This window comes from Typopeltis vanoorti, chromosome 3 (assembly GCF_054136105.1).
Source record: "Typopeltis vanoorti isolate ZY-2024b chromosome 3, IOZ_Tvanoo_1.0, whole genome shotgun sequence".
Lineage (NCBI taxonomy): Eukaryota > Metazoa > Arthropoda > Arachnida > Uropygi > Thelyphonidae > Typopeltis > Typopeltis vanoorti.
Window position 1 is genome coordinate 36,650,797 of NC_143551.1, and position 18,791 is coordinate 36,669,587.

At 36.9% G+C, this 18,791-nt stretch overlaps 1 protein-coding gene across 2 annotated transcripts in view; it reads right to left on the bottom strand.

The window, feature by feature from the left end:
• Nucleotides 1-569: 569 nt before the first annotated feature.
• Nucleotides 570-18,791, bottom strand: part of LOC150108049 (LIM domain transcription factor LMO4.2-like) — a 120,841-nt gene continuing 102,619 nt past the window's right edge. For both annotated transcript variants that reach the window (XM_090415543.1, XM_090415545.1), the window contains exon 3: nucleotides 570-1,525. In XM_090415543.1, the coding sequence (XP_090271669.1) occupies nucleotides 1,255-1,525 (271 nt within the window). In that variant the 3' untranslated portion in view covers nucleotides 570-1,254. The remainder of the gene's footprint in view (nucleotides 1,526-18,791) is intronic.

The following is an 18,791-nucleotide window of genomic DNA, read 5'->3' on the forward strand; positions in this document are numbered from 1 at the left end:
ATGGCTACGAAGGATCAAGATACACTATATCAACGTTTTCAACATTATCAAGATCCATTGTCATCGTAACAAAAGGTAGTTCGTTATTTAGTGACGGATACACTAACTAAATATCACAGCAAATAATCTTTTTTCAATTTTCGATTACAAGTAACTCATATTTGAGACCCATGCACATTCCGAATTCCCTCCAAGCTGTTGCCTAATGAACCTACAAGTTGACTGTAAATATTTGAATGGATCACTAATAGCATTACTGAGAAAAAAAGCTGCGCAAGTGCCACTATACATATTTGCTGATATTCAGTAGAAATTATGATGTAAGATTCAATCCAAATAAAGACTTACCTGAATTTAAATCAGTGAATCTTTGAGAAAGTTTATTCTTGGTTATATGATTCGTTTCTGTAAACTCATACATTCTTAAAGGACAAATATTTATATTTATAAATTCTTTGATGTTCTTGTTGTGCAAGCAAATATTGTAATACCAATAAAATACTAAATGTTTAGTGTAGAGATGACTATTTGGATTTGTGAAGTGTTGTGGTGGTTATAAACAACTACGCTTCTGGTAACAACACTTTATTGTCTGCTGTTGTACATAGACGTGGCTCACACAGTAATAAGTGTTATTTTATTTTACAATAGATTCACCTTGTGCAGACACACAGGTCCACCTTTTATATGGGATTTGTGGAGACAGGATTTTGTATCAAGATGCCGTACACTTGAGGTCATCCATAACTACAATGGAAACAGTGTTGAAATTGTTTGGTCACCACCGGTCGGATAAAATAGGCTTCATGGCGATCGCATAAAGAGACCTCTACAATAAATGGATACAACTGACCGGCTATAAATATCGTGTTAAAGGAATGAAAAGATTTTTTTTTTTGCTCTTTTTTTTTTTTTAATAGCTGTGTGGGATGAACTGTGAACAGATCACACAACAATGTCTATACATAATATAATTGTTCGTAGTTCGTTTTTCACTTGATAGGTGGCGCTGGTGATAGTCTTCCAATAGAGTTCGTAGTTCGTATTGCAATTACTCCTGTAACAGGAGAAGGTGGGAAGAGAGACAATGAAAAGTGAGCAGTAGCTCCCTCTGGTGGTGGGATATGGTTATATAACATTTACAAGCGGGGCAACATTCTTGTCCCTTATGTGCAAAGTGAAATAACAATTCACCAAGTTCCTAGTGGATAAAGTTGGAATGGGAGTAAAAAGGGGAAGAGAAACAAAAACAGATCACACCTTGATAGCGGAGTTCACACGGACTTTACTGTTCTTCCGTACCCCAGCAGGGCTAGCCGACCCCTTGAGCACCTTCAGACAGTCTTGTTCGCAGAGGACGCTCCCATTGACGAGGTTGTAGCGGTCGCCGGGAACCAACTGATTGTGACATTTGACACATGCGAAACACTTCAAATGGTAGACATTTCCTTGAGCCCGCATCACAAACTCGCTGGCGGGGATCATCTGGCCGCATGCAGTGCATGCGCCACTGTTGCCAAACAGCCTACGAGAAAGAAAAGGAGGGGGAAAGAAAGAAAGGAAAAAAAATAACATGGTAATTCCATTTGGCCGATGTAGAACAGGCTTTAAGACAAATGGCAGGCTAGCCTTAGCACTACTTCTATCTGAAATCAATATGTAATTTTTTTGTTCCGTTTGAAGCCGACCACTATCCCTGTGAGTGATCTGTCTGTTGCAGAGAGGCATATCCCTAAATGGATGCTTAAATTGGATTTTTCGCCTACTGGCAGAGATGGAATGCATCGCTGCTAGCATCCGTGTGTGTGTTCCGGTCCTTCCCTCGCCAAATGTACAGTGAAGTGCTTAAAGTACATTATTGTTCCGTGTGACCTGGTCGCCATAGCAGCCTGCGGCAAATATGTCATGTGAGCAGCCAGCGCAGATAAGACTTATAAAGTTCCCCCTCTCCAGTGGTATAAAAGATACGCAATATGACTTAGAGATAACATGCACGCCTTGTGCATACATTTCCAGTATGCTACAAGATTACCTTTAAGTAGCATACACTATCTTTAAGGTTTGAAACTTCTTTTTTTTTTTTTTTTTTTTTAGCCTTTTATCAATATTTTGAAAATATTGTTTTAGGACTGGTACATTTCAGCATCTGTTCAATTAACCATTAGATACAAGTATAAGAGCATACTTGCGTACAAGCTTAAAATCGTTTTCAACTATAGATATTAGAACAGTGCTTCCATCTATGAATAACTCCGTTTGGAACGACTTTCAAGTGTAGTGCACTTTAGCTGTAAGCAAATCCTTATAATTCACATTTAAACTGGTTCTGTTTTTGATCAGAACTAAGGAGATGCCAAACTAGCATAAGTCATAATTGAAAAGCAACTTACTGAGAACCGGAGTGTTCAGAGAATTTCAGTGACATCAGTAAATTATCTATTTGCTTAAGCGTCTGTTTTTCCCACTACGATTCTTTTGCGGTAACAAGAAACAGCAACGGCTCAATCAGTGTTCTTTAATAAGTAGTTATGTTGGATATCGTTTAGCTATTCTATTAACACGAACGGCTGTTTTTCCTATTCTTTGACTTTTGCAAAATAAATTGTTTTAAATAGAACATATATTTGCATTTTATTTATTTATTTTAAAAAAAGAATTAATGGTATCGATGAACCACCGGATAGTTTGCTAACAAACTAATAACATAATCCTAAGCATTCGATATTTAATTTTAGTTTTTGCTATTCCCTCTTCTCCTTATTATCACCTCTAAAATAGAAAAACAATCCTTATATCAATATTTAATTCCCCCCCCCCCGTTCTTTCTGATGGATTACTTGAATAAGAAAGAAACCCATTGCTTGGTTTGCATGTATTTGTGAATACTAAAAATAAATAATGATTAATTTGTCGTGATGACTAAAAGATAAAAGTGTTGCCTTTTTTTAAAACGAAGTTACAGACATTTAAACACTTTTCAGTATAAATTGAGAGCTATTTATAGGATACGCCTCTTCTGTATTAAATATTTCGGATGAATCATTGAATTAATTACGGCGGTGTTCTGATACAGGTATGCGATTATCCTTAAACTATGTCACATCTGCGGCGAGGATTCGAGATAGTATGATAGTATGATATGCTTAGTCATGGGGGGGGGAGAGATTGCACACGGAAGGATGCCAAAAAACAATGAAAAAAATCAATATGCAAATTCTAATGGTGAACTTTTTTTAATTTGTGAAGTGACATTGGGGAAGGGGCCATAAATAGGATATAAAGGGATAAATACCATTTAAGGATAATTCTATTAGAATCATATCAAATGATTTACAACAGTCTAAATTACACCCAGTAGGTGATACGCGTTCTGAGAAGTAGTTTGGACTAGCCTGCGTGCAAGGAGGAAGAGATAATCAGAAAGTTGTAATTTGTTAATATAAATAATGAATATGAAATATGAAATATATATATAATCAATCAATACATAATAATAAATATGTACCCTATTTTTATTAGTTTACTTCGATTTTGATTTAAACCTACTTTTATTATTTTTCCTTGACACATCCACTAAGTCCATTCGTATTTATTTTCGTTTATTAGTTGCTTGTTTTCCGTTTGCCTCCCTGTAGTCAAGGTCTCAAAAGTTGGTGGCAGCTAGGAAAACACCGCAATGAATGTGCGAGTCTGATTAACTCGCATTCAATCGAAAAAGCTCTTAGAAATGTTGCTAGCATCATGAAACCATTCAAACCGATGTCTTTCTTTCAACCAAAGGATGCCTTTCATATTTGTTCTTCAGCGTCAAAACGAGCAAGAATTACAATAACTGGAATTCAATACGCAGAACTATATTATATTATAATCAATTTTAGATAGCCTAATTGGTAATTAATAAAGTAACTTTATTAATTACCAATTAATTACGTGATTTCGAAATTTTAAAAAAATCTACGAACCTGTTTTTAAATAACACCGCATAAACGTATTACCCATTTGTAAGATATACATCTACGCCATACCCATAAGAATATATTCATAGTAAACAATCATTCTTCCTGTTTTAATTACTATTAGAAAATATATTTGAACATTTAGGAGAGCAAAAATGGCTCGTTTCTTTAAGCTGATCTAGAAATGGACACGAACTCGTTTTAAACATTCAGGAGCTCTAGTAGAAGAATCGTTAGGATCTTCGCTTAAACAAAACTCGCTATGGCAGACGAAATGTTAGTATCTGCGCGCTACAATTCATGTACTGTCCATAAAAGCTCTTTTACTAACCAACAGGTGAAGAACATTAATACCGACTATATTGCTGTTGTAGAGTTACGATTAATGTCACTGTATTTTCGATAACAGTTCTGCAGTTCTTGTGTTTATCCCTTCGTTCGTTTGGCTTTGTAGCGGATGTTATGAATAATTCAAGGATGGCCAAGTTTATCGCCATTTACTGGTGATTGTGCTAATAATGATGAGAGAAATTTTAAAAGTAATTTGATCAAGGGTCGACCGCAGCTTCCGCTAACGATGTATTTTGTAAGAGAAAATAAATTCTTTGCGTGTAAATAGTACCCGGTTATCTAATGACCAATAAGGAAGGCCTTTAATGTTTATGATGTCGTTAATTGTTCCGTACCGAGATAGCAATAAACAATACCAATAAGATTAATTATCATTCAAGCATTGACATCTGATGGGGAAAATTTCTTCTGAACTTTGACGTTAACTTTTATGACTTTTCGTTCAGCGAGTTTACCGTAAAGGGGAAAATTAGCAAAGAGTGAAGTTATTGAAAGTCGCTTCAGCTTTAAGAGCTAATGGCAATCTTTAATCTTTTGTGTTTACATTGTGTGGGCAAGTAAGAGGATGAACGAGAGTGGGCTTCCATTAAGTAGTAAATGGCCTTTTCTTTTAATTACTCCATATAGTTGCCACGGGCATTTCCAAATCGTAGAAAAGTAGCAAGTGGAATATTTTAAACACGCATATATACGAAAACCTAAAAGTTAAGAATTGTTATACTTCGGTTTTTCGGGTACAAAACGAAATCAAGTGCTAACAATTAAAAAAAAAAAAAAGAAAGAAAGAAATGTTACTAGTGTAGCCATCTACCGGACAAAGTTCGAACTAACAAAAGTAATTAGCTTATCTCTCATAGTGAATAGATGTAATGTTCAAAGTTTAGTGGAGTTCTTTCGCAAGAAACTCTGATTAAAATTATGTAAATAGAATACAGCATGGTTATGTAAAATATGGGAGATCAAGAACTAAAGCTCTTTTGTTCTACATTTCTGACTGTGAACAAAAGCGTTCTGTGTATCGAGTCAACGGTAACCGAACTAGATTTGAAAGTCTCCTGAATCAAACTGAAGAGAGAGAAAAGGAAAGAATGGCAGATAATGAAAAGCAATAGAATTAACGAGACTATTAGCAACAATAACAATGCCATAATATCTCTTCCCTGCAGCCATCTTTGAGACACAAACAGGAGTCCAATTGGATGAATAAATTAGCAGCAACAATAACACTCGTAGAACGAAAATCAGCGGAGAGGAAGAACAGGGTACAGATGTAAATAATATCTCAACAAAGCCCTGCATTTCGGTGAGGCTCTGGGCACAAGTTTAACAGTCGATGTGGAAGTAAAATTCGGATCGACAAACAGGTTAAAGGGAAATGTGATTTGAATTAAAATAGCGCATTGTACAAAATCCCTGGAGCGGTAACGAGGTGCATTGCTGCCGAAACAAATCCCTTTGATGGCCACCTAGATATATTTACAAGTCGTATGCATATTAAATATGCCACAAACAAAATGTAGACGCACGAATCAAATATATTCCCGATTCATTGGACCATATGAAGGAATTCCAGGTGGATGACGTTCTTCAGGGAAGGTCCAACTCTCCCCATCTTTTTTTTTTTTTGAGGGGAAAGGACTTTGACTATGGCGAAGTTATTGCTTGCATATATGTCAATTAACTATATGGTCACAGTTTCAAGTCTCTCAATGAGTTTAATTCTGTTTTTGAGTAAAGAACTTATTTCACAGGAATTTTGTTTTTGCTTTTTTACAGACAAAGAATCTTTCGACCATTCTATAGCGTCATTGTCTGCGTTAGAGCCTCCAAAGCTTAGTTCGTATAGACGAAGCCCTTCGGTCGGAAAGACCTGGGTTCGATTCCCGTCCACGACGTGAGGAACTTTTATCTGGTCTCTTTGGACTAAAGATGAGTTAACCGGTCTCCTACGGAGGTAGAGAGTTTTTTCGCCCGGAAACTCGGGTTTTTCGTCCCTCACGCAAACCGGCAAACCGGCCTGTGAACACACACGGATTTACAGTCATAAATACATACTTAATCTCTCATTAGGAGAGCTCAACCAGTCCTGAGGAACTGGTTGAGCCCTCCTAATTCGTATTGGGGGGGGGAACCCAATACGAATAAATAAATAAATTGTCTACGTTAATCTCTTTCAGGTTATAACGCAGTCAGAAGAATCATCATGTTCTTTGGTTGGAAAGATCACTTGGGTTTGAATCCTACCTAGGATTCGGCATGAAAACTGGCCGAAAACGCAGGCATTTTGGTGTGATTCTAGAATGTATTATGAAGATAATTTTTTTTTTTTTCATGTAACTCAACAACCAACCTGACATACATTTTACCTGAAGAACCCAAAATGATTCGGAAAAACATCACTTATTTAAAATCCAACTACCAGATACATCTTTTTAGGGAATCTGAAGAGCTCATAGTTTCGTGAGTGAATCAAAGAAATCAAATAGATTGACTGAAATAACTATTAGAGCCTGTGTAGCAACTGAAATTTTCGAGCAATATCAGTAGTAAACGTGATTCTGATAATACATAGGCTATCAGTTTATCAGTTCTGGGAACAGAACGGGAAAACGAATGTTTTCAATTGAATACACCGTGTTTGCATATTTTGTTAGCTTTTTCGTATATAAGTTTCGGTATCTATGTATTCCTGATGATGCCACAGAGATAGTGGTGAAAACATTGGTAAAAACAAACAAACAAAAAAAAGCAATAAAATAATAAATAAACAAACATGACTGACATAACGGGGAAACTCTTTAAATATAATAGCTCAGTGTTAACCCCTCTCGTTCTTTCTTGATGTGGAGGATTTAGAATAAACTTCGATGTAGCTAATACAAGATCGAGTGTAGTGCAGTGTTCATCTCGGAAAAGGATCAGAATGTATCTGCTTGTTTTCCGATATCGACACACACACACACACACACACACACACACACACACACACACACACACACACACACACACACACACACACACGCGCGCGCGCGCGCACACAGTTTTTGGAAGACGCTGACTGAGAATGTACAAAAGCACATGCTGAAACGTGGAAGAAATTTCGACAGAGCGGAAGAAACTAGCAATATGGACATCAGGCAGCTGTATTTCGGCGTACTGCACCAATGTCGCATTATACAGTACGTAACCATACAGCGCGATACGAGGGTATTGTACCATAACTAGTAACCTCCAAACATAGCGTTCTATATCTGCAATATCCTCCGTATTTACCAGACCTATCCAAATGCGATGTGCACTTCTTTCCACAAGCAAAGCCTTCAAGATTGACGAATTTTCATCAACAGAAGAAGACAAAGAAGCAGCAATGAATGCCATTTGAGAGATTAAAAAAATAAAAATGATTTATAAAATTCCTTCAAGATTGTCTACCAACGTTGAAAGGGAAGTATTGGGTTCGAAATTCGGTTTACAATCTGTCGTCTATGCAAGAAGAGGACTACAATTAAATTTTCTATCAGGCCATATAGACAGATAAAAAACAACAACGAATGCACAAATAAATATACATACAAACTGAGAGAGAGAGAAACACAACAGTCTCTCCGAAGTCTTGCTTGGTGGCGCTAATGTCGCACTCGTTCACGAAAAATTGAGGCCCCAAATCGTTGCGTGCGAAATTCTTGAGGATCGATTTTTCATTCAGGAACTTCCAACCACTAAAAATGACTCTCTTTATGCATTTGGTAATTAGTTCCCATCAGAAATTAAATATTCAAATTTAATTTCATACTCGAGCTAATTAGCGTATCGATCTGGCCAGTGCCCATTTCTTCGTATCCTCTAGCGTCCATGGGTAAACTGAAACTCGAAACACAGGAAAGCTACTGCCGTGCAAAGTGGAAACTTTTACCGACGAACATTAGCTACGGAAGAGAGCAAATTGGTTTGGAGTATCAACTGGTATTAAGGATGGATATTTGCCAGTCCGCTAATCTTTGACATTCATGGCAGTCTTGATAAGCGAACTCGTTCGAGAACATGGCTTTTCTTTTTTTTTTCTTCTTCTTTTCTTTCTTTTTTTTTTCTTTTAATAGCTTCCATTGAGATTAGGAAAGACGTTCCGCACGCTTTAACTCAAGCGAAAGAGTTTGTGTGGAAACATTGTCAACACACACACACGCACGCGCGCACACACACACACTATGGAGCTGAGATCTTCAAAGGTTTTATCTCTCTAGCATGGCGACAAACATACGGCACTTCAACAATGTTTTAATAAAAGTAGATAATATTAAACTTTGATACTAGAATTTCGATAATTCTGTAAACCTTTTGGTACTTATGCCTTCAATCAATTAGAGGTACTTTATGACTCTTCTTGGATTCAAGATAGTTGAAAAGCTTGGATGTAGGTGGACTTAGAAAAGTATCACAAGGATTGCTGTGATTATTCTATCACTCTTCTAATTACTGTCACAGGTATATAATCATATGAGAAAGACACACACACACACACACACACACACACACACACACACACACAGAGAGAGAGAGAGAGAGAGAGAGAGAGAGACGAACAGATGGATATGGACAAACAAAAGAGAAAGGAATATAGACAGAGAGAGAGAGAGAGGAGAAGGGCGATACAAAACAAATAAACAGATGGAGTAAACAGAATTGGGAGGAAATATAGATAGAGAGAAAGATATAGAGGTAGGGAAAATATAATGATATATATATATATATATATATAGATGAAAAGAGAGGGTTGGACAAAAACAGACACATTGATATAAGTAAAAAAAAAAAAAGGAGGTAAAATAGGGAAAAACAAATAAGACATAAAGGCAGAACTAGCGGGCCTGGTTGGCCGAGTTGCTAACACTTTCATTCGATAACGAACAGGTTGTAGGCTTAAAACTTTCTATGGGCACGGATCTTTTGTAAATGTAGATAAATTTCAGCGTTCAGTGTGATACTCCAAAACCCTGATTATTGGAAGCTTGAAATGTCTTAACCATATTGATTCGGATAATTCAAACCTTGGTTCGCTCGGTATTAATGTACGATAGGTTTGCGACCTTTCTTCGGTGGGATTCTTATAAAAAGACTGAAATACAGGTGCAGAGATAGACAAACAGAAAGATAAATGAATAGCAAGGTAGATGAAGAGATCCAGAAGTAGACAAAGGCATGCAGAGAACACAAATACATAAGGAAATAAAGATAAAGCAAATCGGAAAAGACAAAACATAGAGATATGGAGCTAGGTACAATGAACAGAAACACAAGTGATATGACTTCAGATACAAAATACAGAAATAACACACACGCACACAGAGGCAGTGAAGGACCAACAGCGGAATAAAGATGGCGACACGAAGAAAGGTAGATACAGACAGATGGAGAGAGAGAGATAAATAAAGAGAGATTACTAATCATGCAGCAGAAAGACAAATTGCCGCACACCTCACTACATATCCTAATTGAAAGCTGTCTCCTATTTACGAACTGTAATTGAAAACTGGCTAACATCAACAAGAGCCAAGGCCCCGCAAACTGCAGGCTAACATTAATTAGAACCAGGAACTTCGTCCACTGTAAATATCCGTGCGACATTAATAGAAATTTAATATTTCCTGTACACAGCTGACCAGGGCGGCCGAGAAAATGAAAACATGTTTCCCCCTTAAGTGACAGTTGCAGCTTCTCTCGTCACACAACAAACACGGCTCCGGCATTCGCAACTCGGTCTGCGTGTGTCTCTGCACTTCACAGGATGCTCCAGGGATGCGGATGGGAGAAGCGAAGAGTAAAGGGGAGAAAAGAGAGGGCAGCACGATGGGGGGGGGGAAAGAACAGACAATACGAAGCGGAAATGAGCCATGACCGAATTCTTTTGTTTGCACGTGCGCATTTAATTGCGTCCCGACACGAACGGGTTAATGAACCAGTCAACGGGAGCGGACAAAATCGGCATTATCCACAATTAAACTGCACCGACAAGCAATAAATCATCGGAATTACGAGCAAGGAGTAAAAAAACGCCGCATTAAAACACTGTGGGTAGACATGAGTTCGGTCATGCGCACTCAACTATAATATGAAGTTGTAATGAAGCTTTGTGTTTTTAAAACTACTTGTTGGGTTCTCATCCATCGACCAGTTTCATATTAGGGTAGGCTTAAGTTGTAAACTACAGTATTAGGAACGGGCTAAAAAAAAAGCTGACTTTTTATGTATATATATATATATTTTCAAATAAATGCGAAAAGGGCTCTACATTTTACGATTTCATGAAATAGGATGTGTAAGTTGTGATTAAAAATATCAAATACATTTCGGATCATCGGTCTCACTTACAATAGTTTGATTTCGTTTATAGAGTTATCTGTCCTGAATTACTATCAAAAGTAAATCCAACCTAACTTTCTTCAGACTATTGTAAGTCATTCTGATAGTTAACAATTTAAACTTCTAAATCAAATCACAAAGTGGAAAAGGAAATAATGAAAAAACTTCAATTTAAATGTACAAGTTCAATTTTCTGCAGCCATCCGTGCAATAGGACGTCATGACAAAACATCCTGGTTACTGGAATGAGACTGACCAGCAACACATTCATAGCAGCTCAATTTTTTTTTATCTTTTTTCTTTTCCAGAGATAGCCAGTTAAGGGGTTTCACCTTTATCGCTCTTACTGAAACGTCGTTGTTGCGTAGTGTTTCCATGGAGATAGTCAATATGGCGTCCAGAGCGGGTGGCACGTTTTGACAGCTAATATGAAAACGGGCGCTGCTGTCAAGAAACGTTACAAGCCTATTTCCTTCGAATTCTCTTCCCCCCCCCCCTCCCCATCCCCAGAGCAATTCACCTCTAAGAGGGAAGGTTGCGGGGTATTACGGGCTATCAAAGTGATTTCGCGTACACACACACACACACGCCATCGAGGTGTACAGAAACGTTTTATTTCTATTGGTTAAAGAGACATTTCCCCCTATTCCTCCCCTCCCTCTTCAACATCACTCCACTCCGCGTTATTAAAAGTGGTCTCTAGGCTTAAAGAACCAATTATTTCTTGTCAGCATTTCCATCTAACCATTAACAGAATAAAAATGTGGACGCTAAAATACGTTTCAAGCATAGAAATGCAACGTACTTCACCTTAGTGGGATAATATTGTAATTCCCTAAAGACAGTTATGAGGAATATCGATAATCTTAGTGGCTTATTAACCTTAAGTGTGAGAAACAATTACGTCTCTTTCTGTTAATTAGAGAGCTTGTTTTGGATTAGTGACGAGGAAACTAAAAGATGTTGCAGAAGTTTCTGTGCACACAAGTGCATATAATTTCGGGTCTAGAAAAATAAAGTTCACAAAATTCGAATTCAGAGGTATGATTCCTATTAATAAAACGCAATTTCTTTTGAACAATATTGTGCAATGGTTCGCAACAATTCGAAATACGAGACTAAAGGCTTGATACGTGATTATTTTAAATATCTGATTACTGGACTTATAGGACCATTTCAAGGTATACACAAACTGAGAATACCTTGCTAGAAAAATTACAAACGCTACCTCTCCGACTAGCGCATCTGGTCCGATGTTACAACATTGGTCCTTCAGTTGGAAAGATTTGGGTTCGAGTCCTGTTTGAGACACAAAGAATATTTAATGAATATCTAACTGATGGCGAGTTATCCAGTCTTAAACAGCGGTGAAAGTATTTTTTTTCCTTTCCTTTTGTCCACAAGACAGAAAAACCGACCAAAGAACAACGTCATGAGCAAAACTGTAACTTGTATTTAACAGGTATCACAGACAAGACGATGAAGAACTTATGTAAATGCTACGTGTAGCTAAGATTGAGAAGAGAGAATTTAACTCTAACTATTGACCACGTCCTGCTTATTACAAGTCCGAAGTTCCTCACAAAAGTTTCATGTTTGGTCTCTTAACAAGAGTTCCTGGATTATCTAACCTTTCGTTGGTGGGATTCATATGAAAATAGTTAATAATCCTCCTGTGATGGATTCTAATTATAAATTTGTTCGTAACATTCTAATGTATTTCGTTCTCAATATTGGGTTGAGACGAAGCTGAACTGGGATGGCTAGGAAACATCAGTAATTTCATCGTCATGTTTCTCAAGCTACTGAAACATATCTGGTACAATGAACAGATGCATTATCATCATCATCTTCGTGCTATAACATTACATATAAATGGAATATTATAGCACGTATGAGAGCCGGACTATTGTTTGTATAAATGACAGCGCCATGTCACCCGTTTAGACGTATCGGTAGATCAAATGCATGCTTTATACACTAATTGGATACAGTTCGAAACATCTCAGTTTAACCGAAAGTATTGGACAACTGCTGGACAAATCAACCGTCGATTTATACAATGTTCTTTAAATCCTCGTGGTTTCTGTCACGTAGCCATTTCCGGTGCAACTTTTACCGGAAATAGTATTTTTGTAGTAGTAATCTTACAAATTTTGTCCATCTCAAACTGGAGTTTTGATTTTTAGTTCTGTCTAGCAAAATGCAGTCCTAATTAAACTCCTTGATCATGCATCTGTATACATCCAATAACTCCGTTCATATTGGAAGAATTTTTATTCATGCATTGGGATCTTGACTAGAATTTACGATCTCCGTTTTAATTTAAACTGAGCTATGTTTAGTAGCAAAACGATTTGAAATAACACAGAATTGAAATAGCATTGAGTGATCTCAATTTTACTTTCAGTTTTACGCAACGCAACGCTCCCGTAGCGTGCTCACGGCATTCTTTGATCAAAGAAGACCTGTTTCGAATTCCGTTTATGACACCAAAGACATTTTAGGAGCCTTACAACTAAAGGCGAGTTCGATGGTCTTATACTAGATGGTATAGATTTGTCTCAACGACTTGTTTATTCTTTGTCTCTCTCTCTCTCTTTCCTCTTCATAACAGACACACTGACGAGAGAACATACATTTATAGACATTGCAGATGATAGCGATAAAATTAAACATTTTATTTTAGCATAAATCAAGTTAATAAAAAAGCGCTAAGTTACGTGGCTGTGAGCGGCTACTCGATTCAACCTATTAAACGGAAACAGGCATGGGGAAATTTAGGCAAAACTATATTCGAAATGATACATCATCTTTCAAACCAACTGATCTCCACCAATCACGATATTCCCTATATAAGAAACAATCAATCAAAATCCCTTCTCTCACATTATTTTTGGAACCCGTGTTTAAAAGGTGTAAAAGGCCTGGACCATTTTCTTGATGCATAGTGAGAGATTTCTCCCATCCACTTCTTGATAAGACGCCAGTATCCTTTTTTTTTTTTCTAGTTATATTCATTTATTAGAACGAACAAATTTCATTCTGGCACAATATGGTGCAAACTCTTCAAGGGGAAACAAGTCGTCGAAAAGAGCTCGGACTATGCTATGCAGAATAAACGCGAAAAAGACTTTAATTAATCCCCATTTGCAGAATGCAAGAGGATTTATAAGAATCCTAGTTGCACTTATTTCCTTGCAAAATTAAGTAACAAGGTGTTTCAACGAAACATGAAAGTTAGTTGTAACTTCCAGAAGCTAAGCAGAGCAGAAAATATTCTACAAACATAACACTTCATATGTTAATAACACTGGAAAAGACTCTAAACACAGCGGCAGTATCAGAAGCCTGACAGTTTAAGTTTATACAGCTGATTGCTTGCGCCTCTCTCATCAGCAAGGTTCACAGATTATACAAGGTGAGCTGAATTATTTAGATCCCCCCGTTTGTTTTGATTATATAGACAACGAAATAAGGTAATCTATTTAATTCTTACGAAGTCTAATTTTGTTTTTCTTCTTCAAGATTCGTTCGCATTGAAAACGATACGGCGGTGTTAGAAGACGCTAAGACTAACACTTGAAAACAAGCCAACTTTGCCAGTCAAAACATTATCCAGAACGAAGAAAATCTAAAAATAAAATTCCCTCGGATACGTTTTCCTAAGAATCATCATCTAGCTCGCATAAGTTACTACACAATTTGGAAAAGTGTTCCTGAAATTCAAAGCCCTCTAATATGTTGGTTTATAACGATCTTCAGTTACAATGGTTGAGTCATAAATAGAAAACAGTTGTACAATAGTTGAATGTGAAAAAGTTTTTCTTGCCACATTTCAAACATGCTGCTATCCGAACAACGTTTCATGTTTAGAATCTCTGAATTTGAAGGCTTATTCTTTGAAAACTAAAATTACTCTCTGTTGTTTGTATACGTCCTGAAAAAATATCGTTTGCTTTGTTTATGCTACACAAGCGCCAGCTAGCGTTAAGTGAAAGAATGCACGAGGAAAACTTTATATATATAAAGTTTATATCTATCTTGAAGGACTTCGTTATATTTTTCACAATGTATGTGAAACTGTAGATTTTGAAAAGTTTGACCCTGCTTGACTTCTTCATAATTTCTAGCCCTGTAAAATAAGCTGTTACTTCTGTTATGATGTCACCGTGCTCAAAAATATTCAAATGTATTACGACTGACTAGCTGAATAGAAATAAACATTTTAAAAATAGACTATAGAAAGTTGTATTAGTTTGAGTTGTTAATGGAAGCCCAGAAAGCTAAGATCGTGAAGTAAATTTATTATCATTGTCAAATGGGTCCGTCTTCCCACTGACTAAACCTGGCTTAGGTTTAAAAGACAACAAATGGGTATCCGAAAATTCAATGTTTATATTTTTGCAGCCTAATTCCAGAATACACATATGAAAAAGAGGCCTGAGTAGTTCAATGGAAGTTGCATCCTCCGCGCTAGACCGCCCAAAGATAGACTTAAGTTCAAGTCTAATCGCCGACTGGAGGAACTTTTTCAAAGCCTTTCTTCGACCGGTTCCCGAATTAGTCGATCTCTGACATGGGCAAGCAGGTTTTTTTCTCCCAGAAACTCGGGTTTTCGTCCCGTAAATTCAAGAAAATAGACTGTAAAGCCCACATTATTTCAGTAACACATCCTATTAGGGTTAAGTACCAAGAGAAATGGCAGCACTTGTTTTCCAAAACAATTCTGGCAATTGCTGCTTATAGTTAGAGATAGTCATGAGCCAGCTATCTCTGATTGGCTTCCGGTGTAGATTAAACTGCTCATTCAGTCTCCGAAAGCTAGATAGGGTTAAAAGGCCTCGCCTATTCCTCATAAGGCAATAAAAGGCGTTAAACGATTATGACATATGAAAAGTAACCTAAGCTATTCCATACAATGAAGGAGGAAGCAACTGATTATTTTCCATCATGAAGTTGAAGATGGAATTATTTTTATAAAGCAAATTGTTACTAGTTATAACATTTGGAATTCTCAACTTCGAATCGAATCCGAGTTAAAATCAGAGCAGAAGTGGAAATATCCGCCCCAAACGGTTCGCTTACTGCACACAGAATTGAAGTATATGAAAAGAACAACCGTTTACAATACGGAAAGTGTGATAGTGACTGACAGTGTCAAAATAAACAATGGTACAACCTTCTACAAGATCCTAGAATTTTGTCCATAACGTATTGCACCTAAAAATTCGACCAAACAAACGTGCCATGTTGGACTCTGATATTCTCACTCACATGACAGACAACGTTTCACAAAAGAACAGTCGTGGCCATTCTCAAAATATATGACTAGACACTCTTTTCTACTCAAGCACTGCTCATTCAAGTGGAACATTTTCAAAATATTTTGAAAGTTCGAATTGCAGAGATCTGAAAGCAATTTGACCCGTCAACAAGAATTACTGATATACTGATGAAACTCACTAAGACAATAGAGAAGAAATGATGTTTGCGTGCGTGTGTGTGTGTAAGAGAGAGAGAGAGACTATATTTAAACTTTTTAACGATATTAAGTTTAAGCCCTTTAGCTTAATTCCACATGGAATCCCACTGTTATGAGGACGTTTGGTGAATGTCTTTAGGTGGTAGATGATTATCATCAGACAGTGTGATACTGCCATTTTGTTTCCTGGAGGACTTGAGTGGCTTAAATAGGTCCCACGTTTGGTCTCTAAAGCATGTTTTTCGGATTATTTTTTGTGGGTGGATTGAGGGGGGGGGGAAATGACAAAGATTGGTGAAAAAGGTTTTAATTACTTGCAACATGAACTAAATTTAGATACGACTCTGTTGTATTATAAGAAGTGAAAGATTAATTAATTAAATCTAGATTACATTTAAGAGTAATAGGAAATGTGTAAGCGTTCTTGTAGTTGTTACATCAAAGAGTTTTCTTTAGATGATAGTTTGGTTTAATTAAAAATTTTTCAAACTCTAAATTCATCTACGGTGTCGTCCCTTCCTGGATTCAAAGTTAAGATTATTAGTAAACGAATCTATTTTGAAATACGATCGATGTAGGATTAAACATTTCCTCATTACATACAATTCAAGTTAGTTATTTGGTAGACTTAATTACACGCTGGCAATCAGTACATATTATTACTTAAATTAAGGGGATATTAAATCCCGCATAGTTTTAAAACCGAATAAGAAACTCAAAGATCGGAATCAGAGAGTTTCTTGCCGATTATAGTAAACTATAAAGTATCGGCGACACTAGCGTTAGCCAATGCAAGTGATCCTAGTACGTAGTACAATACCGGGCAACTCGTTGCAAAGGTGGAGGAAGTTCAGATCGCTATTCTTAGGTATTTTCCATAATGTAAAAACACATTTCCTAGGAAATGTATATACTTAATACTTAAGTATATACTTTATACTTAAGTAACTTAATGGTTGCACCTGTTTGGAAAACTCGTTCGCAGAGTACATAAGTTCTTTTCGCTATACACTTTGGTATTAGGTCTAGCTACTCACTGATGAAGCCTCAAAAAAGGCTGAAACCGGTCTGGGTAGTGACCTCCCTCCATAATGTAATATACACTTTGGTATTAGGTCTAGCTACTCACTGATGAAGCCTCAAAAAAGGCTGAAACCGGTCTGGGTAGTGACCTCCCTCCATAATGTAATAACAGCATACATTTCCTAGGAAATGTGTTTTTACATTATGGAAAATACCTAAGAATAGCGATCTGAACTTCCTCCACCTTTGCAACGAGTTGCCCGGTATTGTACTACGTACTAGGATCACTTGCATTGGCTAACGCTAGTGTCGCCGATACTTTATAGTTTACTATAATCGGCAAGAAACTCTCTGATTCCGATCTTTGAGTTTCTTATTCGGTTTTAAAACTATGCGGGATTTAATATCCCCTTAATTTAAGTAATGTTTTCATTACCGAAATGAAGCTTATTAGCTCTTTATACTTAAGTACATATTATGCTTACATAACATGGAAATGTGTTTATAAACGTGGCGTGTTGATATTTTTCAAATATAAATAAAACAGCCTCCATTGGATGAACTAATCACGTATAAAAAGTAATCTGTCTTCTTCAACGATATCTATAACTGGAGGGGTACACTCCAACATAACTGCCGAGGAGAGGAGGGGAGGGGGGAATAGTGAAGTTTCACTACTCCCCTGCTCGCCATCTCGGCTCAGCACCTTGCACCTCTGTCGGGGTGCAAGCTAGTTGGGGCTAAACATCCTTGTTTAGGAAATAAAGGTGTTAGTGGATTCATTTCTGTTCATTTTAATTCCTTTCATTTTTTTTTTTTTTTACTTAAGTACAGTATAAATCAAATGATTTTACTTTTGTATCAGACAAGTTTTTTATATGCTTCGTAAATGCTTAGGAAAAGTTTATTTTATTTCTATTTAATTAACTTCAAAAATTCGACAGGTTCAGCTTCAGGGGAAAATTGGTACGTTTTTTAGTTTCGATTAGCTGTTTAGAATTATAGCCGGAGTAACTACGATGCTAGTGTGTGTTATATGTGTTTATTTCGTGTGTATATTATTTTTCAGGATGAAAAACTAGAATTTGAGGGAGGAGAAGCCCTGCCATCTCCCCCATGAGAATGACTGAATTTAGTTTATGAAAAATCAATAATGTAATATCAATTATTATTGTTAATCTAGAACCGAACAAACTTCTGGAAAGTATTGTGGGATTAGCTATCTTATGTTAACTCAAAAAAGCAAAGGTGTGGAAAATATCAGGATGGCGTTAATTAGGTTTTTTTTTCCACAGAAATGGTTCAATAGTGAGATTGTTAAGGCCATTTTGGCACTGAGAATTGTGCGTGAGAGAGAGAGAGAGAGAGAGAGAGAGAGAGAGGGGGGGAGGTTTCCTGTATAAGTTTTGATTCCTTGCATATTTTATTCGATTTTGCGTATCGCTTATCCCAGTCACTGACTGAAGATACTAAGCAGTCTTGTGCACTTTTCCAGTGGCCATTCCAAGTGATCTCATCACCATACAGAAGGATTTTCACTTTTCCCAGCTCTGTTTCTCTCTCATCGCTTTTCGCACAATTTATGCTTTTCCGGTAGCTAGATATTGACATCGACGATG